The following is a 26121-nucleotide window of genomic DNA, read 5'->3' on the forward strand; positions in this document are numbered from 1 at the left end:
AGATGTGTACAAAACATGTTTTTTGTTGTTTGATTTGCCAGATGCTGAGTTATTTTCATAAACAAAGTAAAGTTCGTCAAGGAGTTGAAGAAATGCTCCATCGGTTGTATAAACCCATCCTTTGGAGAGCACTAAAGGTAATTTTGCCTTTTCAGAATGTAGTGCTGTCTTTCTCCAGCTAGTGAGTTATGGGTCCCTCACGCATATTCTGTTTATAATAATATAAGCATCTAATTTTACTTAACTATATTCATAATTTTCACATCACTTATTGTTCCATCACTAGAACAATGCTTTTTTTTATTGCTTCTGTTTATTTGGTTTATCTTCATTATTTTTCTATTGTTTTTTACTATTATAACTTCTCCATACGGAATTAAACGCTTTCAGCTTAGAAGTGAGCACATATATCAAGTAGATCATGGAGAACTTGCTTTAATTCAGTAACATAATCCAACTGTTGTGAACGTAAACTTCAGAAAGGTGCAGGGAGGATTGTAAAAAGCTGAATGTAGCAATTATATGAATCATGTAATGATTCGATACAAGGAAAGATTCTCTATTCCAGATGATTCAGTAGCATATTTCTGATAGGTGAAAGGAAATATGTGACTGAAAATCAAAATTCTGCAGTTTATTTTTCGTTAGGCTGCTATCTTACTTTTATGTAGTTCATTTTTCTTTTTTATATGGTACTTCTGAAGTATTTGCCATTTTTGAGGGGACTACTGCTGTGACTTGGAATCACCAATACTTTAAGATACAGAACATAAAAGGGAAGCTTCCAATCTCTTCTACTGATTTGGATTCCTCTCCCAAGCTTGAAATCTCAGTTTCATTTTAGATAATCAGTTTGCTATTTCAACCACTGTACGAAAGCCTCATTTAATATAGTGAGGACCAAATCTTGTTCCTGGTTGTATAAATTAAGGTAACTCATAAAAAGGCCCTCTTATCCCTCCTCCACGCAAAAAGGAAAATTACTTCAGCTGTAAGAATACAAGGTATTCTAGAACTGGTCATGTTGAAACTACTTGATTTTTCTTTCTAAAATGGTTGTTTAGAATACATGGCTCTTTTGCTCTTTTTCTTCTTTAATTGATACTTTTGCAGATGTTCGATAGCACAAGCTTCCTTTGTGTCTTTTATTCATATGTGTTTTATAAACCTTTGTGCTACATTGTTTTTATAATGTTATGCAATTTCATATCTTTATTATGAAAAATGTTGTGTGCAAGTGAGCAGAATAGTTGTGCCATGATTGTATAACCAAAATGTGGATCTATATATCTCAAAGTCTATCAGTCTGTCTTAGAACAGTTTTAACAGCTCCTCAAATAATTACAGACACGAAGGTAAAGAAACATGAACTTTTTTTTTTTGAATCAAATAACTGAAGGTTTCTGTTGGTGACTGTGAGGTAAAATAAGGTAGTCCTAAGCTCTAAAGGATTGTAGATGGGCTTTACTTACTCTCATGGTATCAAATGTAGAATTTTTCTTAATTACGCTGGCTTGAAGAATGTGGTGGTGGTAGTGTTGTTTTGTTTTTCCTACCTGGAGATGAGATGCCCATCCCTCATCTCCCATGAGGATCAAGTCAGAAGGGAAATGCAAAATAAATTACACATTAAGTAATTGTAGTTCATTTCTTTTGTGATTTTTAGTTTTTATTTACCATTAGTTTCTTTCATTCTAAATATTACATGATTATACAGTTTCTTCTTTTCCCTGCCTTTGATCTGAACATCTCATGGCAAAAGAAAAAAATTGGATGAATGTAGTCAGAAAGCCCCCTGCACTGTCTCTTAATCTTGCTCTTAAATAAGCCCCCATTGTTTGTTTCACATTAGACTCTTTATATATGCTTTTAATATATATTCTTAATTGGACCCAAAATCCGAACAAAATTATTCCTTCTCTCTTCCTTCAAAGAGAAGTGAGCACAAATATCAAGGACTGATATCTTTAACAAATAAAACATTTTCTGCTGGTTATATTTCAGGTTTCTTCCTGATGTACCTTGAATCTCATCTTTTCTTCATTTCATTGAGTGCTCTGTATTTTCTGTCCTTTATGAGCCTACAGGGGCCAATCATTTTTCACTGATTGCCTAAATATACACTTTATTCATTTTTCCTTACATTTAGAGCTCTACAGCCAGCAAAATATATTGAGTAGCACCCTGAAAATGGTTACAAATGATAAAATGTCAAAGTTATGAGGTTTATCTTTGGCTTCTGATTAGCTGGTGGAAGCTCAGAACATGATCCTATTACATGCATAGATGCAGAATTGAATATGTTCATCATGGATGTTATGCTCCAGACTTGATGGTACTTAGTTTCTAACCACTGTTTTCTTGAGGAAATAAGCTTCAGCTTTTCGATTGATTTGCCTGTCTGTATAAACTTAACGATAAAAGCTTTGCTTGAGTTCAAGATTCTTGTATTCTGTAAAGGAGATTTAAGGATTCAAGCCCAAGTTTATGTGTCAGGTGACCAAGAGAAATCGCAACTGTTTTTAACTTATTTAGCATTACAGAAAGAAGGGCTCAGACTATGACTCTTTAGGACCATTAATATTTTGAGAGCTTATTGTTCTGATAGCTCAGGTGTTACAGAGGGGCAGAAATTTAAGGTGAAAAAAAATCATGTTACAATACCTCCTTCCATATATTTAAGAACTTCTCTCCCATTTACTTAATTACAAATAGTAGAAGTCTTTGGAGAGCATTGTTTCGTAGGGTCTGCCTTTAAGTCTGTACTTACTGAAATAATAATTTTTCCTTCATTGTAACAGGCAAGAAACTCAGAAGTTCGATCAAATGCAGCATTTTTGTTTATTGATGCTTTTCCTATACGTGATCCCAGTTTTAACACTGAAGAGATGGATGCTGAAATTCAGAAACAGTTTGAAGAACTTTTTGTAAGTTTTGATGCAGCTAATATGCTGAATGCTAACTAAAAATAAGCTGTTGGTATAGTTAAAGTGTATGAAATTTCAGGATCATATGTATGCCTGGCATGCAGAAAATGCAAAAATAGACTAATATTTTAATTTTCTGTGCTACATTGGCAACAGACAATGCTACATCATTTTTTTAATCTGAAAAGGAAAAAATTGGATATCTATTTTACTGAGCTGTGAATGAAAGATACTTTTGAAAGCTCTGTCAGGTGTTTCTAGCATGTGGGCTGCATGTGGCCCAGCACAGCTCACAGTGTGGCCTGCTTCCTGGCTGCAGCCCTTCCCCACTAAGTGGCCAGGTGTGCACTCAACACTCTCAACAACCACACGTTGGTGTGTGACTGGAATTGTCTGGGCTGAATGCAGGGTATGAGGAGGGTGCAGTGCTAACTCAATTTATGGCAAGTAATTGTATGCATTTTGAGCTGCCAGCTGAACACAGTCCTGTGAACACCGAAAGAAATTACGCAGCTGTGTCTTCCGTTTTGATACAGGAATTTGAGAACAGGTTTCAAGATTGCCAAAAAAGAAAAAAATCAATTTATGTTTGCAAATCCATTTGCAATTGACATATATTACCTGCAAATTTTCAAATGGAACAAATAGAGTTGCAATCAGATATTCAACTTGAATATTTGATCATATCTTTTTGCTAGACTTCTGTAAGACCTCTCTTAACAGAGAAAAATATCCCTCATTTCACAGTCCTCCTTAGTGATGTCATTGCTTTTGGCAAAGGTTTGTGAGCAGCTTTGGACAAAGAAGAGGTACAGGAGGGGTAACAATTCATAAAAGATCTCTGAGCACCTTGAAAGCTTACTAAGAATCACAATCGCAACCTCTGCCATTGATCCAGACTGATACATTAGTTTTACAAAAATAAGATCACATGTCCCACTTGTTCTTTATTGTTGTTGCTCAGTAGTATATATTTTACAAGGACAGCTTTGAAAGTAATGCCTCCTACTTTATTATGCTGGCCTACGATATCAGAAGTGGATGTTGATGGTATGGCAGCATAAGTAGAACCTTCTCACCAATATTCCATTGCATTTTGTTGCTGTGTGACAGATGGGCAGTCTGATAAAATGGTAACTGACACGAAAGTGTGTATGAAACAAAGAGGTGGAACTGAATTCCTCCATGCAAAAGAAAAAAAATTGTGCCCATTGACGTTCATTGATGTTTCCTAAACATTTATGGAGACCAAACAGTAGATGTGAGTACAGTGGTGTATTTCAGTAGTGGTGACAGCATCAGTGGGTCTCTTCTGCTGGTGTGGTATTGATAAATATGGCATGCAGCCTCCTGTTCATCACTGGCAAAAATACACAGCTAATGGTAGCTACTATACTGAAAATACTGTTTTGTTGCTGAGAATTGGCTCTATCAAGCAGAGTTACTGTGTTCATTGTATCTGTTGTAGTTTCCATGGAAATAAATAAAAGGCATTATTTTTGGAGAGCCTTATGTATATACAGCCCAAAACAATACCTCTTCACTCAATGCAGCCCTGCCCAGGCAAGCCAGAAGGTTGGGCGCCCATGGACTGCACGGATGGGTAATGATCTTATCCTTATTTAGGACTAGTGAAGAAAGCTTTACATTTAATTAGTAAACATTCCCCTCGAGTTTAGTACTGTATTCCTAAATAGTTCTAAAGTGAAGTACAATTATAAGAATCTGGAAAAAATTTTAATTAGTCTAAATAGATGAGATTGGATGTATATTCTTTACTAACATGTTTTGGAAATCATCAGTGTCGTCTTTATGAACATAAGCATCAGGTAACTGAATGTCAAATTTTATATTAACATCTATGAACAGTATCCAATGCAAACTCATGTCCATAGAAGTCTGAGTATTCTTAATTAAGTCACAGGTGCAAAACTTACATTAAGTTATCTTAAAAACAAGTCAAAACTATTTCAAAGGTCAGATTAAAAAAAGTAATCGGGCAGTATTGTCTTAACTTTGTTCCTGATTTAAATTTTCTTCTTCGCTTCATAATAAAATGCCTTGGGAAAGCATCAATACTGTTGTTCTCTCATAGCATAACAATTTGCATTATGATTATGGAATTCTATTTGGACTACAGGTTATTGTCAAATAGCAGCGGATCAACAATAACGCTTCTATTCACACTGCTCTTTTGTTCTAGAGCCTCTTGGAAGATCCTCATCCAGTTGTCCGCTCTACAGGGATACTTGGAGTTAGTCAGATAACATCCAAATACTGGGAGATGATTCCTCCAACAGTTATCGCTGATCTTTTAAAAAAGCTAATTGAAGAGCTGGCATGTGATGTAACATCTGCTGATGTTCGATGCTCTGTTTTTAAAGTAAGTCTGTCATCGGAATGTAAAACTGTGATTGTCATTTCTACATTTTTACATGAAGCTTTGATTTCCAGGCCACTTAAAGTCAAGGACAGTAATTATTCTGCAGAATGACTTATGCAGTGAAGTTCCTGGCACATGCAAATTTTGCACACCTTTTAGAGAATTCATACAACTGGAAGGAAAAAATGTCTTCCAGAGTAGTGACTGTTTGGCTTTGTTGAATCCCATTCACTTTGCATTTCTAGTCTAGATACAAATTCTGCATTGTTTGGACCTGATAATTGAGTAAATTTAGCTAATAGAAGTTATGCTCATTATGCAGTTGAGTTCTGGTACGTTTCTGTATCACTGGTTTTAACCCATCCCTAGAGAATCTCCTTATGCTGTGTTTCCACTTAAAATGTATTGATTCACTTTTAATTTGGAGTTATCTTCATGTTAATTCTCTCTTGCTCCTCTATAGCACTATGGAAATCTATACTGAATGAACAGGAAGAGCTGAGCTAAATGTAACTTGGCAAAAAAAAAAGACTGATTTTTAATCCAAAATTAGTAGAGTTTGGGGAGCTGGTATTGCTACCACAAAAGGTACTTTACATTGTGCCCTCAGATACTGTGACTTCGGCATATATATCAGCATATTCATCTGAAATGAGTCCATTGAATGCAGGGCACTAGAAATTCAAAGCAACTTTTACTAAAAGTTAACTTTTAGTTAAAGGAAAAGCATGCAGACGTAGTGTCAGCCCCTGCTGAAGTTCACCTTAGAAGTGTCATGGCCCAGTTCAACAGTTTTTAGCTATGTTTTTTTTGCAAATCTACTCTTTAAATATTTTTAATTATTCTAATTGTGTTTTTCTCTCAGTGTCTACCGATAACTTTGGACAACAAATTAAGTCACCCATTACTGGAGCAGCTCCTGCCAACAGTTAAACATAGCCTTCATGACAATTCAGAGAAGGTGCGAGTGGCTTTTGTAGATATGCTGTTGAAAATAAAGGCTACGAAGGCAGCAAAGGTAGGTTAAGTAGCACTTGATAGATAGCAGGCAGGAGATAAAAAAAAAGCACTGATTTTAAAAACAAATGTTTGAGACTACTGCAGTCAGCCTTAAAGGGAAAAAAAAACCCCACATGCTTAATGTTTTAATTGTGACTGGCTTTGATGAACTTGTGGCCTTTCCATAGTTGTTCGGCACACTGAGGTAACCATAGGGAATAATACTTTGTATGGATGTTGTTGTGGCAGAGATTTTAAAGACATGGTGGATATGATGGAAAGCTTGTTTTTAATTAAGCCAACTACACTCTTGTTCTGCTCTTGCTCACTTTTTTTTTTAATTTTCAACTACTTTGGGATTATTACTGCATGCATTAGGTCCAGCAGTTTCTCTGCTGTTTTTTAAAGCAGTTTTTTACTGCTTTGGGGTTTTTTGCTCACTGGTTGTTGGGATCACCAAGTACTCAATGCATCTTTTTCTCAACATGTTTCTGTCTTCCTTGCCCTCTGGTGGCCATGCCAGGGCAGAACAGTCAGACAAACAGCTCCTCAGGACTGTCACCTTCTGAAAAGCTTAACATCTTTATTGAACTGCTTTTTTACTCTTGTTTATCTATTTTTATAATTTTTTACTTGCTTTCTGTGGGCACGTGCTTCAGCATTTTCATTTCTTTCATAGCGATTTTAAAAAAAACTTTATTTTCTGCTGTGGATTCTTGTTTAGGGTGATACTGGCCAGCCTTAGGCGTTACAGCTCCTTTGACTTCTTTCTCTACTCTTTGCTGTTAATGGTTTGCTAATTTAAATTTTATATTTTATTTCAATGATGGTTTTGTCTTTTGCTGAGCCTGGTTACCATGACGTGCTTATCTTGTGATTTTGTATAGTGAATTTGCACAGGACATGTACAGTTCTCTGTTGTTCATGAGAGAATTAAACTTGGAATAAATGATTTGTTGGTCAGATTTTAAGACTTCAGTGCTGAAGGATCTCATCTATCCCTAATGAGAGAATTAGCTGCTTGCCAAATGCATGCCTTCCACCTTTGATCACAGCAACTTAAGTATGTTATATTGCACAAGATTACCCCTAGCACTTCCCGATTTTTTTTTATCTTGCATTCTGAGTTTATATATAAGAAGCCACTTCAGAATTGAGGGCTTCCAACTTTTTGTATACAATTTCAGGTTTAGGATAAGAATTTTAATAATCATAGAATCACAGAAGCATAGAATGGCCTGGGTTGAAAAGTGATCATCTAGTTACATTTAGCACTGCAGATATGTTGAGCTGAAGTTCTCCTAACCAGAATGTCAGTGGTCTCTCATAGATACCAGGTGAGTTAGAAGCACATCAGGACAGTAAAGTAGCACTGTTACAGGAATATGGGACTTCAAGTACATACTGGTATTTCTGTAAAACGTAAAACGCACCTGCTTTTCTGTAATCTATTGGTATTTGTTGAGACTTGATGCGTGGAGAACTGTAAACGTGCTCCATCTATTTAATTCCATTAATATCTTTACTCACTTTTTCAAGTTCTGGAAGATCTGTCCCATGGAGCATCTTCTGGCTCGCCTCGAGGTTGATTCGCGGCCCGTGTCGCGGCGCATAGTCAATCTCTTGTTCAACTCCTTCCTGCCCGTGAACCAGCCTGAGGATGTGTGGTGTGAGCGCTGTGTCACCTTGATCCAGATGAATTCAGCAGCAGCTAGAAAGTTTTATCAATATGCTTATGAGTATACTGCTCCCACCAATATAGGTAAAGTACAAAACATTTTGAGTCTTCTATAGAAAATGAAAACTAAGCAAGATTAGCTCGGCATTAGGGAACACAATGGTTAGATTGCTGCCTATTACAAGTAGTTGGGATGCACATTAGAAGAGATATGTTACTGGGTATAGTTCGTGAAAATAATAGCTGTGCCAGACAGATGTAGTAACTGTAGAAGCTTCCTCTGATCCTGCTTTGATTTCTTTCTTTCTTTGAATAGACGTTTTTAACAATGGAGTTATAGAATCTGATGATGAAGTTGGCTGTGTCGTCTTCTTCTTTAAATGTATAAAACATTTGTCCATTTTTCCATTTTCATTTACCAGGAAATGTGGTATGTTTTTTTCTAGCTACTTCTGCTTCTGTTGCCTGCTCTTCAGAATGGCTAACATTATACTTAGAAGCATTTACTAATGACGTTCTTAAGAAATAGTAAACATCTGATTTATTCTTATCATATTTAAATGTAGCTAAATTGATGCTAACTATTCGGCGCTGCTTGAATGCCTGCATCCAGAAAGCAGTGAAAGAGAGTTTTGATGATGATGGTGAAGATGAAGGTGAAAAGGAGAACCTAAGTGTAAGAAATGCCATTTTATGATAAGTTCTGGTAATGTTTGTGGTGCTAGATTTCAGATATAGGCAGTTAATGGTGTGAGAGAAATCTGAAGGAAAGCATTTGGACATCTGTGGAGTTGGAAGGGGAAAACCACTACTGTGGCATTTTCATGCCCTGAAATACTAGAAATTTCATGCAGCACACAATAAGCTAGAAGGCATGTGGAGCATACTTAAAATGAATATTTCTCTCATTTCACTCTTTATTACATTTGTTTGATTTTGCAATGAAGTATTTAAAAAATATAATGTAGCGGGATGTCTCAAGTTATGTATGGCTTAATGTGAATGAATCGTGGAGTTGATGCTTTACAGTAAGCACAACACTCCTGTGAAACTAATGTAAGAATTTTCAGTGTTTTGAAACTTTATTTTAATGTAAATTTGTTTATTAGAACATAATAGGTAATATCATCTGTGTTTGTATTTCAGGTGTTGAATGATGTGTTGTCAATAAATGACGTGGCCAGCATGGCGAGTTTATTGGAGATTACAGTGATTCTCTGGAGAAGTATTCACAAAGCATTGGATCACAATGAAGATGCCAAAGATTACACCATCAGAAAATTTGCTTCTGTACTTCCTGAGTATTTAAAAGTATTTAAGGTAAAGAAAGCCTAGATTTAAACTTAGATTTTTTCTGTCACTGCTGTAGTATTTCCCTCTCATGTTATCTGTTGTGTCTTATCTATTTTCATGGTATTAAGTATGTTTTGTTGCTGCAAACAATAGCAAGTTCCTAGAAATTGCATCAGTGAGAAAAGCCATCCTCCAGTCCCAGAATCTGATGAATCAATTGTTAACACAGATACTTATGCAATAAGTTGTTCTGCTTTTATTGCTTTTTGTAGGACTATTCTGTTCTTGAAGTTGTTAATCTTTTGAAAATTAGTCACTGAAAATGTGCCACTGCAAAATACTCTTTTTGTAGATGAGAGTCCACATCTTTTTGTACTTCCTTCCTCCAGGCCCTTTCACCACCATCACTTACTATTATGATCCAGTTTCTCTTCAGCTGCTGGAACAGCTGAAACAGCTGAGGCTCCTTTGTTATTTTCTTGTGATTGTCTTCTGATAATTGCATTCTACTCTCTAACAGTCTTTTGATTCTGGCTACTTAACAACATTCAAACCAGCTTTAGATAATCAGAGTGAAAAGCTGTTCATTTCTACATAATATTCTGCAGTACAGATCTACCAAATACTCTTTCTACCCTGAAAACATTTGGATTTGTCAAAGACATTCCAAACTTTCTTTTTGGTAGAGGATGTAATGTCCCTTCTCTAAAGTTCTGGTGAGCAGGCACGACATCCAGCCTTAGGTAGCCTAGCTCTTGAGTGATACTCTTACAGTGACTGAGCAGCTTGCATCTAAAACAATCTGTCATTAGGAGCTAATTTTCTAGGAGACTACAGGTTATTTTAAAAATCATCTTTAAAAGATTTCAGCTCTTTAGATGTCTAAATGAATAATCATTTTGTTTCTAAATAGTTTGTCACACAGGTCAGTTTCTGTGCCTCATATTTTGATGTTGTAACAACTTCTGGTGCATTTCTATGTTACATATCTTAGTTGCAGATTGTAAGCCATGTGATTTTTTTCTACTTCCATTTCTAGTGAAAAGAAAGAAATGCTTAAATTGCTATAATTTAATCATACTTTAAGCTATTTCTTAAATTTTGCATGATGTCTGTATGTGTACATCATTACAGTGCACTTTTTTTTATAGGATGACCGTTGCATAACTCCATTGGTTATTCTGGCATCCTTTATGCCCCCTGCTGCTATTCCTACTTTCAGGTACTATTTTTAGATCCAAAAATGTGGGTGACACTCGTTGACTGTTTTTGTTAATTTTTTCCCAAGCTGACATTTTAAATGCCCGTTTTGATAAATTGGATAATTTGGGTAAACTTGGGTAAAATAATCTAAATAAACCTACTGAGTTAATAAAATCTGTGTGGTGTAAACATATCTTTGAACCACCTGTGTGTCTCTTTTGGTAGTATATCAGTTGATTGTCTTTGGCTAATTTCTACAATAATGAATGTGAAGTTAACACATCTTTTTCCTTCCTTTTTTTCTTTTTAATCTAAGCTGTGGTGTGATCTCCAAACTCAGAAACATTGACAGTGGAGCTGACCAAAGCAAATACTCCACCCTGATAGACTGTATGTGTCGCTGGGGTCAAGTGGGTCATGTGTTGGAACTGGCTTGTGACTGGTTGTCAGACATGCTAACCCCAAGAAAGGTATGCAGGTGTCAAGGAATTGTTAGATTACATAACTGCATTGTTCCCTTGTTATTAGTTTTTTTAATTTTATTTTTTCTTTAAGGAGCAGCTTCTTTCATGCTGTATTTTCCTTGGAATTTTACACTTAAAAAATTGTAAAATACTAACAGTACCTTACTAATGTTGTGCTGCTTTCTCCTTTAGAATGTTAAAACATCGGAACGGCGAGTACGAATCCACGTGACACATGAATCGAAGCCAGAATTAGCACTTGATTACATTGAATATTTATTGACTCATCCTGTTAATCGTGGTTGCCTACTCTCTGTTCCTAAAAAGAAACTGAACCATCTTCTGAAAGTTCTCAGTGCTGCTAAGGTAGTTGTCCTTACCACAGGCAACGCTTATAAAAGAGTGCATCATATGATAGATTGCCTTACATTGAACTCTGAATACATAAGTAGGTTTTACAGCTGCTTCCCCTTCTACTTCAGAGAAATATTGTAAACTGGAAGTGTATTAGCTCAGAATTGTTTACTGGTAGCAAATTTTAATTGCTTTTTCACTTTTAGGTGCCTCTAATTTTTTGAGCATTTTTAAGGAACCTGACTTTCAGAATGTACATGTAAGGAATAGTTTGAAAATCGGTTCCAGCATTCCAAAATGAAAATAATTGAAATGATGCTTCTTGGTTTTGTCTTTTTTTTTACCTTATTTTAAAATCTTCTCTTTGAAAGTGTTGAGAAAAAGACAACAAAACTTTTTTTGAAAGGTTTTTCTGGCAAATATAAATATCAACTTCGGTATTTCAGGAGATTCTTGGCTCAGTTCTGAAAACAGCTGATACAAATCGTGGTAGCTGCAATCAAGGAACTGGCTTAAGAGCCTTCAGCCTGTGTTGCAGGTTGAGTATTCATCTTCAAAACAAGGTATGTTCAGAGTTCTTCACTATAAGCAAAAGTTAAAGCTGACAGTATAAGGAAATTCCAGAAGAACTGGAATTCAAATGTTTATAAACTTCTAAACGTTTATAAACTTCTATTTTTGTTTTCCAGTTTTCTGAAGAAGGAAAAGATTATCTGTCACATCTGCAGGAGACAGGGGCTTGGGTAGAAAGTCATGTTTTACCTTTTATACTAGCAACTGAACAAGAGGATGGAATTTCAAAACAGAGTAAAGTTCCTGAATTAATTATCCAGGTTAGAGGTCTCTTCTCCCATAAATCAAACTGCCTCCAGCCAAATAAGTGGTATATGTAAATTTCAGGTCTTCAAACATTGTTATCCAAAATGCCCAGTGCAGTGTGGAGGATGATTTGGAAGCCTGGAAAGGTCATGTTACTGTGGAAGAGGGGATTTAAATCTAATCATTGGCTTGCTTTGCTTCCTTCTTTCCTTTCCTTCCTGCTTTCCCAGAAGAAACAGGTAGAATTATACCCTGAGAAATTCAGCATATTTCTTTCTGGTGCTGAGTACCAGAAAACATCAATGGAAGTCAGCAGAGTGAGAGAGTGGGAGTTGTCTGGGAATTTATTAGTGGGGAAGTGAGTCTTTTACTGACTTGGAGTTGCACTGCTGAAGCCAAATGACTTTTTGAAGGCTGCAAAGAGGTGTTAAGTGCTATAGTCGTTCTTGGGACAGGTTAATTGTGTGTTTAATAAGCTATTGTCCCTTTTCAAAATGAAATAATTGGCACACACACTGCAATTCTGGCTATTTGTCAAAAGTTGGCACTCATAGAATTCAGTCTTATGAAAGGACAAGACACAAAATAAAGAATATGTACCAGCATTTCTAGAACGTGTTTGATGAATTTCCCAGGTCTGAATAGAAATTGAAAATGAAAGTATTGATAACTACAGAACTATCTATTTTATTATTTGATAACTATCTGACATTCTGCTTTGTGAGTCTGTAATAATGCTTCTTGTTAGCAGATACGCAGAAAGCATGTGATTAGGTAATGCTTAAGCAATTTTTTAATTGTCTTCTGTTGTATTTCCCTTATGTATCGCTTAACCAAGTGTAATTTTACCACTGAGCTGTGGGTCTTTTCAAATTTTAGTCAAGGGGAAAATTCGGACAAACTTTAATCACAGTCTGTGTCTCTGAATGGCCCAACTCGTAGATGCAGGCTGGTTAAAAAAAAGATAATGAAATGGTTCCTTTGATTTCATATTTTTATTACTTCTCGCTACTACTGAAGTGTTGCTTTATATAATAATGTTTGGTTTTTTTTTCTGATTTATTTCTGCATCTCTTTTCTAGGCCTATCTGTCAGTCTGCAAAGACGTCGTAATGGTTGGTCTCGGAAGTGTCAAGTTTCAACTGTACTTTTTAGATGTGGCACTTTCAGTTATACAAACAGGTACAAAGTGTAGTGCTAACATCAATATTCCCAAACACAATTAGGTGGCACATTTTTTATATTAACAGACCTGTTAATTTTTTGCATTGTGGAATCTCTTTCTCATAAACACTGCTTTTTAGTTGATGCTAATATCATTAATATGCTGAGAAGTAACAACAGCTTTTCTGCAAGTTGAAAACAAGCAGAGGAGATGTCCATCATCTTATCATTGTTGGTAACTAATGGTTTTTCCTTGCTGTTAAATTCCTGTTAAATATTGGTATATCACACAGTAGTATATGTACATAAATATTTGTGCACACTGACTTTGTGTACATATATCTCTATCTTAAGAGACAAAATTGTAGTGCAATTTAAATTTGGCTCACATTTGGAAAGTTAAGTTGACAGCAGAGACAGGATTAAAGCTTAGTTCCTCACAAAATATACAGTTTTATTCCGTATACTTCAAGAATTTTTTGAAGAAACACTGGATTTATACTTAATTAAATACTAATTGAAATACATAGAAAATTTAGCTGAAGGTGCTCAGAAACGCATCATCTAGGAAAATATAGCTGTTTGTGGTAAGTTAGTTTTAAATTTGTATCTAAAGAATCTCTCATTTCAGAGTGTAAGTCGTGGTATTTATCTCTATAGCCAGGGGTGCCTTTTGTGCACCAGTGCTGTTGTGTGCACTAAAAGAAATTACTGAAGCTTCTCTGACTCAGAGCACTGAGGTGGATGAAGTAGCCAACGTCCTCCATGCTGTACAGACCACCTTCCAGAAGGTTTTGGAATGTGTTGCAAGTAGAATCAAGGAACAGTGTGGAGAAGGGATTCAGGTATTACTCTTAACATCACTACCTGTGCACATGAATCCATACTTTCACTCAAATGCAACATGATGTAACGCTTTGAAGTTGTTACTCCATTCAGCATCTGATTTACATTTTCAGTAAGTTTTTCTAATATTAATGTGTTTCCCCATCTCCAATGTTTTTTTTTTTTAACCACTGTTGGTCTTGTGACAGAATTGCTAGTAATCCAGAGAACAGTTATGTTGCCAGTGATCTACGCTATGAATGATCTACTGTACCAATGACCTACCCTGGCACTCTGGGTTAGGTCTTAGGTTAGATACACTATTAACCTTCTTGTCAGTGAAAATGGACTCAACCCTGAACAAAAGTTTTGGTCATAGATACTCTGATCTTGGGAGAGATGAGAAATTATGGCTATTTTATGATTGTTTCAACTTGAACTATATCAGACCATCCTATCTTCACAGAAAATTCAGCTTCTTGAGTTTTATAGACAGATCACAGTGGAAAATATGATCTGCTTATTAGCACTCTTGAAATACAGGCGGTTTTTTCTTCTTCAGTCATTGTTTTGTTTGCTTTTTTTCTGAAACTTGTGAGTAGACTTTTGATCTTTGTTACCGATTTCCCTCCTGATCCCAAGTGAACAGAAAACCACAGTGACTTTCAGGGTGTCATCTGCACTTCTCTGCAGACAGTGGTTTGCTGAAATATTTTAATTGTTTTCATGCAATCTCAAGCAGCTGATCTGTTTGTCTTTGCTTTCAGTTGATTCAGTCTATTCAAACACCTCTTGGAGATTTCTTACATGCAGTCCAATGCTGGCATTCACTTTGCCCAGCAGTTCACCAGAGCGTGTTCTCCACTCTCCTAGCTGCAATACTGGCAGAGATAAAGTATGCGCTACAGGAGGTAAAGTTAATGCTGATTGCTTTTTAAAGGTTATATTGGAAGTAGAAAGCTGCGTTCAGAAAATGTGTTTTTCCTACTGCAGATGAAGATTTTTTGTGTTATGGCATGGAACAAATAGGATGTTTTATTTGCCATCATTTGATCTTAAAATGCATCTCTCGGGTTTACAAACACCGTAAGATGCCTGTCCTGATACTTTGTTCAGTATCTGATTCTTGCAGAAAATTTTAGAAGAGTGTTGAGGGGTGAATGACATGGTCTTTTTTGAGAAGTTCTTTGTGTATGTATTTGTACTGGGTCTGGCTTTGGAGGAGTTAACTTCTTTCATAGCAGCCTGTATGCTGCAGTGGTTTGCATTTGACTTTAAAACAGTATTGGTGGTACACCAGCAAGTTTTGGCTGTTGGTAAGCAGTGTTTGCACAGTACTCCCTCAGCCAAGGCAGCTGACACTGACTGACTACAGGCACGCTTCAGAGTGATAATGTGCTCAGCAATCAAAGTTCATGGAAAGGAGGAGGAAGAAGGATCATTTGTGGTTATGGCACTTGTCCTTCTAAACAACCATTATGGGCTCTGTCAGAAAAAGCTTCTTTCCAGCCTTGCTTTCCAGGAGGTGGCTTGACGTGTGCCTTCCAATTGAAAAAAGAGAATGAATTCTGTATTTTGCTGTACAGATATGTGCAGCTTTTGTTTGAGTAAATCAGAACTTGCATTCTAACTAAATACTTGCCATACTATTCAGAATTTGATTCAAAAAGACTTAGCCTAAGGAATCACTGGCATCTAAGTTTAAGAAATTGTGGTATATACTTAAACATGAAGACACAAAGGATATTTATTTGTTCAGTATGCTGTGTTTATAAATAGTGACCAGTCATAAACTTGTACTCAGGCAAACTGTGGAGGCTGTTTCCCACGATGCTGCTTACATGGTTCAGTTTTAGCCTTTCAAATTTTATTTTTCGTTATTTTGGACACTGCACAATTGATTTAAGGTGTTCAAACAATGCATGGGAATGTTGTCTTCTAATTATTTAAGGATAGGTCCTTGTTTAGTGTAATTACTGCAGTATAGATTTGCCTGGATGTTTTCTGCATATGTGTGAAGTTACTGACTGTTTCTTCGTTAGGCTTCCAGTGAAAAAGCTCTCACCATACCAAGGACAGTTTCAGACCTTCCACTTCTTTCAAGCAGCTTAATGGCAATAATTATGAAATCTGTTAATGTGGTCAGGTAAATGTTTCTTCATTAAGTTGTCCAAGGTTGTTAATAACATAGAATACAACAGCTTATGTATATTCAATATTTTAATTTCTCAATTCAAATATATTTTGAAAAACTGAAATTTCTTATTAAATTCATTTGCATCATCATAATCTGGGAGATACTGACTGGTGAGTTTTTCCTTTTTTTTTTTTAAACATCTGACAGTGCTTATTTACAAGACTATTCATCTAACTGAGGTCTTTAATCAGACTTTCCTCTTTTCATTCATAGGAAAGAACGACTGTATAAAATTCAAAACCTTTTTCAAGTCCTATATTTTGATAGAAGAGTTCTTCACTGTTTTTTTTAATTGGAAACACTTCCAATTTAATTTTTATGACATACACACTTTAGAACAAAATGTTAATTAAACTCTAGGTTCTAATTGAGCTACAAGTAGCATTAGATTTAAGGGCCTGAGTTGTTACTGGCAATCCACTGGAGTCATATAATGTATTTTAAACTTCACTATAAATTGATTTTAGAAAGTTCACCATAAATCGTACTAATTACATTCCAGTGGTTACAGTATTTTTTTTCAGACTGTTCTTCCCAAAATACTCCACAAACTCTTAATTTCTCAGAAAAGCTACTTATTCTATGGGAAAACGTTTTACTTTCTTCCCCAGCAATATATGAACTGAGACACGCTCACAGTCCCACAAGAAGCCTGCAGTTCTCCATCACCCCATAAGCACACCTTTGCCCTACGTGGTATCTTTGAAGCTGTGTTGGCAATGTAGTATAATCACAAGCTTGTTCTGTCCTGTTCTATTTTGAAATAAACATGATTTAGAAAGTATATTTATGTTATTTTTTTCTTAGGTCATTTTTAAACGAATTATTGGAATGCATTCTATCTGAAGAAATTGAAGGGATTTTTAATCTTACATCTGTGGTCTGCACTTTGATTGTAATTAAAGGTCAGTCAAACTAATTTTGTACTACATATATGTCTGTGTGTATATATATATAAATATAGTACTATAGACTTTTTAATTTATTTATTGCTGGTATAATTTAAAAAGCCAATTCAGCAGGTACGAAGGCATATCACTTATACATGAGGGTGTTAAGCTTTGGACTTAACAAGTTCTGTAGTGAGTTGGAAAATACAACTGCTAACTCATGGAGTCCATCTCTATGATTGCTTTGCTGAAACACACAGTAATTAATCTAGGGCAGTGAAAATCTAGTCAAATCTAATCTTTTAAAGTAGTGTTGTGGGGTGTTTTTTTGTCTTTTTAAAAGACACTATGAAAATGTGCAAAAGGTTTTTGGGTTTGCTTTCTTTTATTTTGGTTAGCATTATTTTTGTCCAACGTTTTAACATAATCCTATTTGAAATAGGTAAGCACAAAACATCACTTGTAAAAGATGTTGCACCTGTCATTCAGAGAAAGCTTATTACATACAAGGAAGCTGCCACAGAAGAATCTAGCAGTACTGAAAGGTAAATTTGATAAGGGGGAAATGAACACTAACCTCTCTTGTACCCTTTCTGTTGTGCTCTATAATACAGCTGAAGCATTCTGAATGATCACACATGATCACACAATGATTTTAAAATGGGGTAAAAAACTTGTGAGACACTAAGTTCAGCACAGTATTAAATTTCCTACCCATGTGTTTGTTGTGATTTGTATGTAATCTTTACGTATGTTTAGTTTTGTTTTTTTGGGGGGTGAAGGGGGAGGAGCATTTAATTTAAATGTGTTATGACTTAATCCCATATTTTGCAGTACTGACAAGACTTCTCAGTAGTGACTGCTGCTTGGGATCTTGTTTTAGCTAGTTGTTGAACTGAGAACAAAGTTCTTTTGCTTGAGACCTACCTTAGAAACAAAATCAAGCAAAAATTAACAATTTTTTTAATAACTTATAAGAAGTTATATAATGCTGGGTTACCATGTGTTACACCAAAATGTTTCTTTAAAATGATAATTATATACTGGAAAGGAAAGGCTAGAAGCAGAGTATTGTGATTCAGTTTGCAATTATTTTAATCAAGAAAAAGGTGAGAATTTAAAGCATATCTTAACATGATTAAATAAATAGGCACATGAGAATGAATAATTGCTGCCACTTGAGTGCACTACCAACTATAAATTTCAGTAAGAACAGATAATTGCTTTATGAATGTATGTGAACCTCTCTGCCCCAGCCTAGAAGTTGGGGCAGGCAAAGAGCGTAAGATACTACACAGTGATTAGTTTTGTGATGTATGAATGGCTGCCTTATCATAAAAAGCCAGCTGCAGATAAAATCGTGAGCTTATGAATACAAACATGATGATGGGAAGTGCTTATAACAAGAATGTGAATTACACTGTGATATCAGAAAATTCTGCAAAGCTCTGATCTAGCTTTTGAATTTGTGAGAATTATAATTGTACAGTAAGAATACCCACAAATATGTTGGGTTGGTGGTGGTTCTTTCTTTATTTTCTTTTTTACCCCTATCTCCAGAAAGTAAACAAATTCATGTTGGTAAAGGGCAGGAGAAAGTTCTTCAATGATGAGGTTTGCTAGGATTAATTTATAGTGTTTGTGCTTTCTTAGATAGACTTTATAGTTGAACAGACTGGGCCTGTAGTGTTTGCCTACGTGCCATTTTTAGTACTCTATCACACGGTGCTCATGTATAATTAAGTGGGGTTATACAGTCTGAAACATGCACTGCTCTTTGTAAACTTGTTACGATTGTGTTTTCCCACTTTGCTTATCAAACCTAAAAATATGAATTGTGGAATGCTGCAACTTAGATGTTTGATGGTTAGTGTGTGCACGACGCTACAAACACGTGCTGTTGCACTGATGCTAAAACTTATTGCTGTGTTTTAACTAACACTTCATAGTATTCATAATATTACTACTTTCTTCTATTATGTCGTAGTTACTTTGGTGGATTGCTTTATTTAATGCCCAGATATACTAGGAAATGGTGAGATGCTTTAATTTCCCAAGAGACCTGACATTCTGCACCAACATCTTAAACTTAGAAGTAATCTATTACATATTAATGAAAAAAGAAATAGGTGAAAACCTGTCTGGTGGAGTACTTAACGTGCTGTCGTTAAGCAAGGAATTGTTACACTCATTTAGAAGCAAAACTTTTCATTATAAATTAGTCTTCCTTCCTCAGCTGAGCTAGCAGTTTAAGAAGGCCCTGTGGGTCTAAAATTGCTGTTCAGTGCACTTTAAAATTCTGGACAGCATATTGTATATTGAGAGAATTTCCTCAAGAGTAATAGCACACACACTAATTTACTTTATAAAACACAGGTATTTATTTCTAGCCAAAAAGAAAAATGCTAATAAAGCTGCCAGTGCAGTGATTTGGAAGCTGGAGAAAAGTGTTCTGTGCTCTTTGAAACAAATGTAATTTGAAATAATACTCTTTTTTTTGTATTCTGTGATTACTTTAATTAGCATCTCAGTATATGGGTGCTAGGATTTAAACTGAACAAATGAGAAATGAACATTTTTCTTTAGTATTATCACTTAGCTAGCTTCCCAGTCTCCTTTTTGCACTCTCATTGCATCTATGAATAATGATTCTTGCACTGTTCCATAATACAAATTTTGTGTATGAGTTGTCTGCTACATATCAGAAAAGTAGCATTTCTTGACATCAAAGGCTATTAGCATTTTAAAGGAGAAATGTGACACCACCATGGCTGTAGGAATTTTGGATGATCTGATGAGCAATATGCTGCTTTACCTGTTGTATGTCTTGCTTAATGAGTGCCCTGCCTCTTTGTGATAAATATCTAACTAATCTTGCTTCTTGAGTATAAGTCTGTAACAATGATAATAAAGTAGCATGAAGGATAAAGTTTATAGTGGTTAACACTGAAATAATGTTTTGGCAGAAGAGCAAAGTCCTTCTGTCTTCATAGGGCATTGTGGAGCATTACTAGAAGAAGTTGTGTTAGAATGCAGCTACAAAGGCACCCCTGTGAGTGAAATTTCAGGGAATGTAAGAAAATAGAGCACCTTCCAAATGGAAGTTCCATAGCTGACTTTTAAGGCTGTTTAGGAGCAATGTGAAACAAGAGAAAAAGTGACTAATATGGGTAAGGAAAAAACAGAATGCTGAGGCTTAGGGGAAAAAAAAAAATGAGGAGAAAAATTACAAAGAGAGAAGAATGAGGGGGAACAGAAAAATGAAAAGTGCTTAGAACGAAGTAGCGGTGAAGGATTTGACTATTTCTGTTTAAAAAAGAGTAAAAATGCTTCTCAATTTGTATAAATGTTGAGATAATTGCAAACATACTTGAATTGGTTTAGTAAATTAAAGTGATTTGTTGTAAAATATAGCTAGAAATGGTCAGCAGAAAAATAAATGAGTTGAAGAAAAGCAGCTGTTTCAGAAGTGATTTTGTTAAGGGATATCTAATTTTTTAATGGAATAAGTTGCCAAAGAAATGGGGTACAAAGATCTAGCTGTACTCTTGCAATCAAGTAGCTAAGGACTGATTTCAGCTGTCTAACTGTGTTATGCCTTGTTTTATGCTGTTTCAGAATTCTGTATGAATCATCTCAGAAAATTTTGGATGAACTCCTGAATCCTTGACCATGTGGAAGCTTTTGTCATAAAATCTGAAAGATATAATACTTCCTTTTAAACAATATATTGTAAATTTATTAATAGTTAAGATTTATTTTCTACTATTCTGTACAGTTAAAGCAGGCAAAAAGTACTGAAGTGTATATAGAAATCATGTAGTATTAAAGATTGTCAAAGACCTTTAAGAAGGTGGCCTTGTATAAAATTATCAGGTTGGGGGGATTAAAAATCACTATTTTGTTTTTATCAAACAAATGATAGTTGTATCTCATACTTTAGGATTGAGGCAGCACATAACTTCAGTCCTGGGAAATTCTCAGAGACCATTCATGTCAAAGCACATGAAGTACAACAAGGTGTTTGGGTATTGCCAGCATGAATGCACAAAGAGCAAATTCTTCTTGGCCAATCACATTTCCTTCCTTTTTGTGGATGAAATAAGAGCAGAGCATGTCAACTTTCCTGGCCTTAGAAAGACTGTTTATAGAGACTTAAAATATATATTTGTGGCCAAGTTGGAGAGAGATGGACTGTACTGGATGAGCTACATATAGAGTGGAGGACTGCCTTGACACTCAGGCTTTAACAATAATGGTGCTATGAAGTCATACTGATGGCATTCCTCAAGGCACACACTGTTGTTGCCAGTGCTGTTCAATGTTTTCATTAAAAGAAGTCTATAGCAGGGAATGAAATACAAACTCAGTCAGTTGCCAGGTGCTGCCACCTTGGGAGCAGCGGTTGAAACAGTTGAGGGGTAATGTTGTCCAGCTCAGTAGCAGCCTGACCAATGGACATAGGAAACAAATCTTGTAGAGTTCATCCCTGACACATGTAAAGTCCTCTACCTGCACAGGACAAATTCCATACCACAGCAGAAGAGAAATTTCATTGCTGTCTTCACCTACATGATGAGGACTATGAAAAGACTTAAGTACAAATCAATAAAAACACAAGGCAGTGGACACAAGTTGCAGCAAGAGAAACTGGACAGGTGAAAGTATTTTCCTGACGAAAGTGAAACAGAACAAGAACAGGTGTGCCCAAAAGACAGTGCAAGATCTGTCCTTGGAGATGACAAGAACTTGATTGGCCAGTGTGGTGTCATTTTGAAGTTACTCCTGCCTGAGCTGGGGATTGAACTGAATTATCTCATGAGCTTCCTCTCAAGTTAAATAAGTTTAATCACTTTGTATTTGGCTCTTTTTACAAGTTAATGCCACAGGCAATGCAGACATGTAAGCCACTTGTTTAGCTTTTTAATGTGAACAGATGCTCTCTCGCAACTATTAATACAGTGTTGATTGCAGAATGTTATTTTGCCTTAACTGAGGCATATATAAATCAGATGTCTAAGGTTACAATGCTACATTTTTGCCTGTTTTAGAAACAAATCTACTAGGCAGCCCCAAAACTGATTCAGGCAGGGACTGAAAAGATGGCTGTGACTGCCTTAGACTTGGATATCTAATGGTTGTCTACAAAGGAGGGCAGGATGCTTCCCATTTAGTGCCTGTACAAATGGCTCACTGACATCCCTGGTGCTACTGAGTGGTGCTGACACTGAAATTAGCAAATTTACCTAAATGAAGTCAGACTCTTAATTCTTGATTAGGATCTGTGCACAGTGTTCTTCCCCCCCATCTCTCTAAATGGACACCCTTGTAGTGCATCAATCTTCTATGTAGAAGCTTATTTAACTGTAATGTTGATATTTAAAAATAATCACATCCTTAATAAACTGTTAGACTTTGCAACAGGAAAGTCAGCTTATGGAGAAGTGAATTCCAAATTTACTTTCTCCACAAAGGTAGCCTGAGCCAGAAAGACATGCTGCCACAGCAGGTAGCTGTAGGTCTGCCAACTGTTTATCTATCAACATCTTTATAAAAACTGGGTGTCCTCTGGCCTTCATTCTTCTACATCTGCTAACAGGCAGGTGTTCCTGTAATGACCTTTTAAATCTTCTGATTATACAAATTAGTTAATGAATATGTAAGTCACTGTAGGTTTTTCTTCTACTTTTCAGTCTTTCACTATTTGCTCATATTAAAAGAGTTACTGCCTTTTTATTCTCCTCAGTCTGTAATACTGCTTTTTGAGTTGTATTTTTTTTTTGATGGACTACCTGTTGTAGACCCAGTAATCCAAATCCTGAAATAAAAGATAACTGCCAACAGCAGAAATATACAGATTTATTCTAAAGAACTTGGAGGTGACATTGCCAGGAAGGGTAAAGAAAGCTTAAAGGTGAACCTTTCTCTTCCTGGTGGCTGATGCTCCAGGGGGTTGAAATAGTTCTGTGGTAGCAGCAGTGCTGGTCTATAGATCTCAGGATCCAATCCAGCTCTGTTACAGCTCCTCTCATAGGTGAAAAACCATTGGCTTTCTGCAACACAACTGTTGATCTCTGAATTCCTTGTGACAAAAATCTGTCACATGCTTTCTCCTTGAGTCTTCATAAATATTCCAACAGTTCAGTCCGATTTTATTCAGTGTTCTCATTGCAAACTAAGTTTTGTCAAATTGTTACATCCTTACAATTTTCTTGTTTTCAAGAAATAAAGTGTATATTTCTTAAGCTTCATTAGTTTTTTGAAACCTGTACATCAGATGTGTTTTATCTTATTGATTGAAAGTGCCTTTTCAGTACTGCTAGGGGAGAGGCACTGATCTTTGCGTATTGCTATGGGGTGACTGATACTGAAAAGAGTTTATTTGGCTGTCTCTACTATCAAAACTGGATGTCAAAGAACTTCCATAGTTCTCAGATCCACTGAGATTGGTTCAGTTTTTCAAGAGGATGACTTGGATTAATAAAATTGTTTGAAATATGACTAAGATAACATCATCCTAATATATTCTTCAAGCAATTTGCTTTGGCAGTCACTGTTAATGTACAACTACTTGAAGAATAAGTTTTCTAGTTAAAAGTTGTACCTGTAAATGGCATGCGTATAGCTCTCTCCTTCATACATATATACCCAGTTTAAATATTTAGTGAAGAAATATTCCTTTAAATGATTTAATTAATCTTAAGTATATTAGTTTGTTGTATTTGTTAGGGGTTTGGTCCCATTTTTGACAACAAAGTTTGTTTCCCAGCCAGAAAACAGAGCAAACAAGGCCCAGCAGTCTTCCATCTATCACAGCTTCAAATTATGAGCTGAAGAAAACCCAGGAGAAGATCTCAACCTATTCCTAAGCAAAAAAAAACAAAAATATGTCTTCAAGTATGGATCCAACTGCACAACCTTTGGAGCTTGCCAAGGAAAAAGAAAATAAATCTGTTTTGCACCTGATGTTTAATCTAATGATAGCTGCAATTCACTTTGCATTCATAATTGTGTGTACTGCTATTAAGTGCTTTGAGGTCTTCTGGCTTAGAAAAGAAAATCAGAGAGACTAATTTTGAAGACATATTAATCTCATGAAACACTTGTCATGGTTTTATGTTTTTTGGTTTTCAGTATTCCACAACAAAACATCATGTACTGGAATTAAAGCATTAATGCTCCAATTCCAGGTACCTATCTCTATACATTATGGAAGTCATGGGATCTGACCCTTCCGGGTGGGGTGGTCTCTTACTGCCTGGCAGTGGGTGCTGGAGGGTGCTTTCCTAGCCATTCCTAGCTTTTCAGGTTTGACTCAGTCTCAGGAACTCTCTCTCTCCTATCTTATTTATTAGTCTCAATTTCAATTAGATTGTATTATATTGTGTTATCTTACATTCCGATATCATAATTAGTAAAATAAGTAAGTTTTCCTCCATAGATTGTTGCCACTGTTTTTTTCCTCCCTTTCTTCCCATTTCATGGGGCCAGGGGCCTACTGCCCCCTGTCACAGGCATAGATTGATCTAGTTAACTCCATGACAACACATAGCAAAGAAATATCATAAGGACTGTGATGTAAAATGCAAGCTGCATGAGTTAACTTCTATTATTCCCTGATTTGCTTCTGTTGTGAACAGAGACCACTTACAGTTTCCTACCATGGCAGTACTGAGAGCAGCAATAGTTACAGCTGACTGTTCCAGCTAGAATGGCATGTCTTGGTACTATTATCTCAACAATTAGCTGCTCAAGGACAGCTTTCAGGAGTAGCCTTTCCTTTTTCCCAGCAGCCAGCAGTTCCCTTAAGCCATAGCAACTAGATGTGTTTTTCCTAATCTACCTCCAATAACAAGAGTTCTTAGTCCTGGGCTCTGTACAGCCACCTGGCTGAGCATAACCTTACTCGCAGCCTTAGGCTTTAAGCAGCTATGTAGTTGCAATTGTAGCTTTAATTTAGCCAGAAATCATTGGAGTTTTTTTTTTTTCCCACAAGGTTACATTGTTCAGCATAGACATGTCTTTACATCTTCTAACCATGGGTTAATACATCATAGTCCTAGGGAAGCTGCAGAAATTGCATGAGTTAGTACTGATAAAACTTCAACAGTGGAAATTAACCTTCTGCTCTGTTAGTCAGCAGTTTTTTCAAGGCAGTACCAGTGGCAGTTCTACTGATGTTGCCTTATTACTCCTCATGACTTGGAAGTAGAGACTGTTACCAGCTTTTATCTCATTTGATTTGGCAGAGAACCACATTGCTTTCTTGGAAGTACAACTTCTCCAAGATAAGACTTTACACTTCTTTCCTTTTGATTTCTGTTACTCCAGATTTAATGTTACTAAATTCTTCCTATGTAACATTCTAGTCCTATTTTTCATACTGCTGCAAACTTTGTGCCAATTACAAATACTTTTAGTGTGCGTGTGGTCATTAATGTCATAATATTGTCATTAATGACAGTATTAAATAAGGTGCCTTTCCAAAACATCATTAGTGATTCTTTTTCAACCAAATCTATTTCTCTTTTCCGTTCAATTAGTTCCTCACCCTCCTGTAATGATTCCTGTAATAATCCTTGCTCTGGTTTTAATATTGTTTTTACATGCTACAGTAAGAGCTGCTTTGCTGTAAAGCCTTCTATTTAAGCCTTTACATTTTAGCAGTCCTTGCTGGAAATGCACAGGAATCCTGTAGAGCCACACACCTACCTCAAGGAACAGATAGGACAGAGCTACCCAGCCTCCTTCTGGGTTCTTTGCCCATGTGACACCATATGCTTTTCTGCCTTGTGGGGTCAATTATTAAACATATTAACTGTGCTGGTCATATGAATAAAGAATATTGATTTGGCATTTTTTTGTTCTTAATATAACAATTCCTACTTACTAATTGCCTAAAATGGCACCTGAATGCCAGCTTAA

At 36.0% G+C, this 26121-nt stretch overlaps 1 protein-coding gene across 5 annotated transcripts in view; it reads left to right on the forward strand.

Annotated features, from left to right (window-relative positions):
- NCAPG2 (non-SMC condensin II complex subunit G2) overlaps positions 1-25906 on the forward strand; it is a 40424-nt gene extending 14518 nt beyond the window's left edge. For 2 of the 5 annotated variants that reach the window (XM_090143137.1, XM_090143135.1), the window contains exons 10-28: positions 42-137; positions 2802-2927; positions 5131-5310; positions 6176-6328; positions 7849-8071; positions 8554-8663; positions 9134-9307; positions 10432-10502; positions 10800-10953; positions 11140-11313; positions 11748-11864; positions 11991-12134; positions 13203-13302; positions 13945-14129; positions 14877-15020; positions 16152-16255; positions 17114-17211; positions 17639-17741; positions 21140-23959. In XM_090143137.1, coding sequence (XP_089999263.1) covers positions 42-137; positions 2802-2927; positions 5131-5310; positions 6176-6328; positions 7849-8071; positions 8554-8663; positions 9134-9307; positions 10432-10502; positions 10800-10953; positions 11140-11313; positions 11748-11864; positions 11991-12134; positions 13203-13302; positions 13945-14129; positions 14877-15020; positions 16152-16255; positions 17114-17211; positions 17639-17741; positions 21140-21239 — 2556 coding nt within the window. In that variant the 3' untranslated portion in view covers positions 21240-23959. The other 3 variants (XR_016467897.1, XM_090143136.1, XM_031615970.2) reach the window with 3 other exon arrangements.
- Positions 25907-26121: the final 215 nt, after the last annotated feature.

This window comes from Phasianus colchicus, chromosome 6 (assembly GCF_987193195.1).
Source record: "Phasianus colchicus chromosome 6, bPhaCol1.hap1.1, whole genome shotgun sequence".
NCBI classification, from domain to species: Eukaryota; Metazoa; Chordata; class Aves; order Galliformes; family Phasianidae; genus Phasianus; species Phasianus colchicus.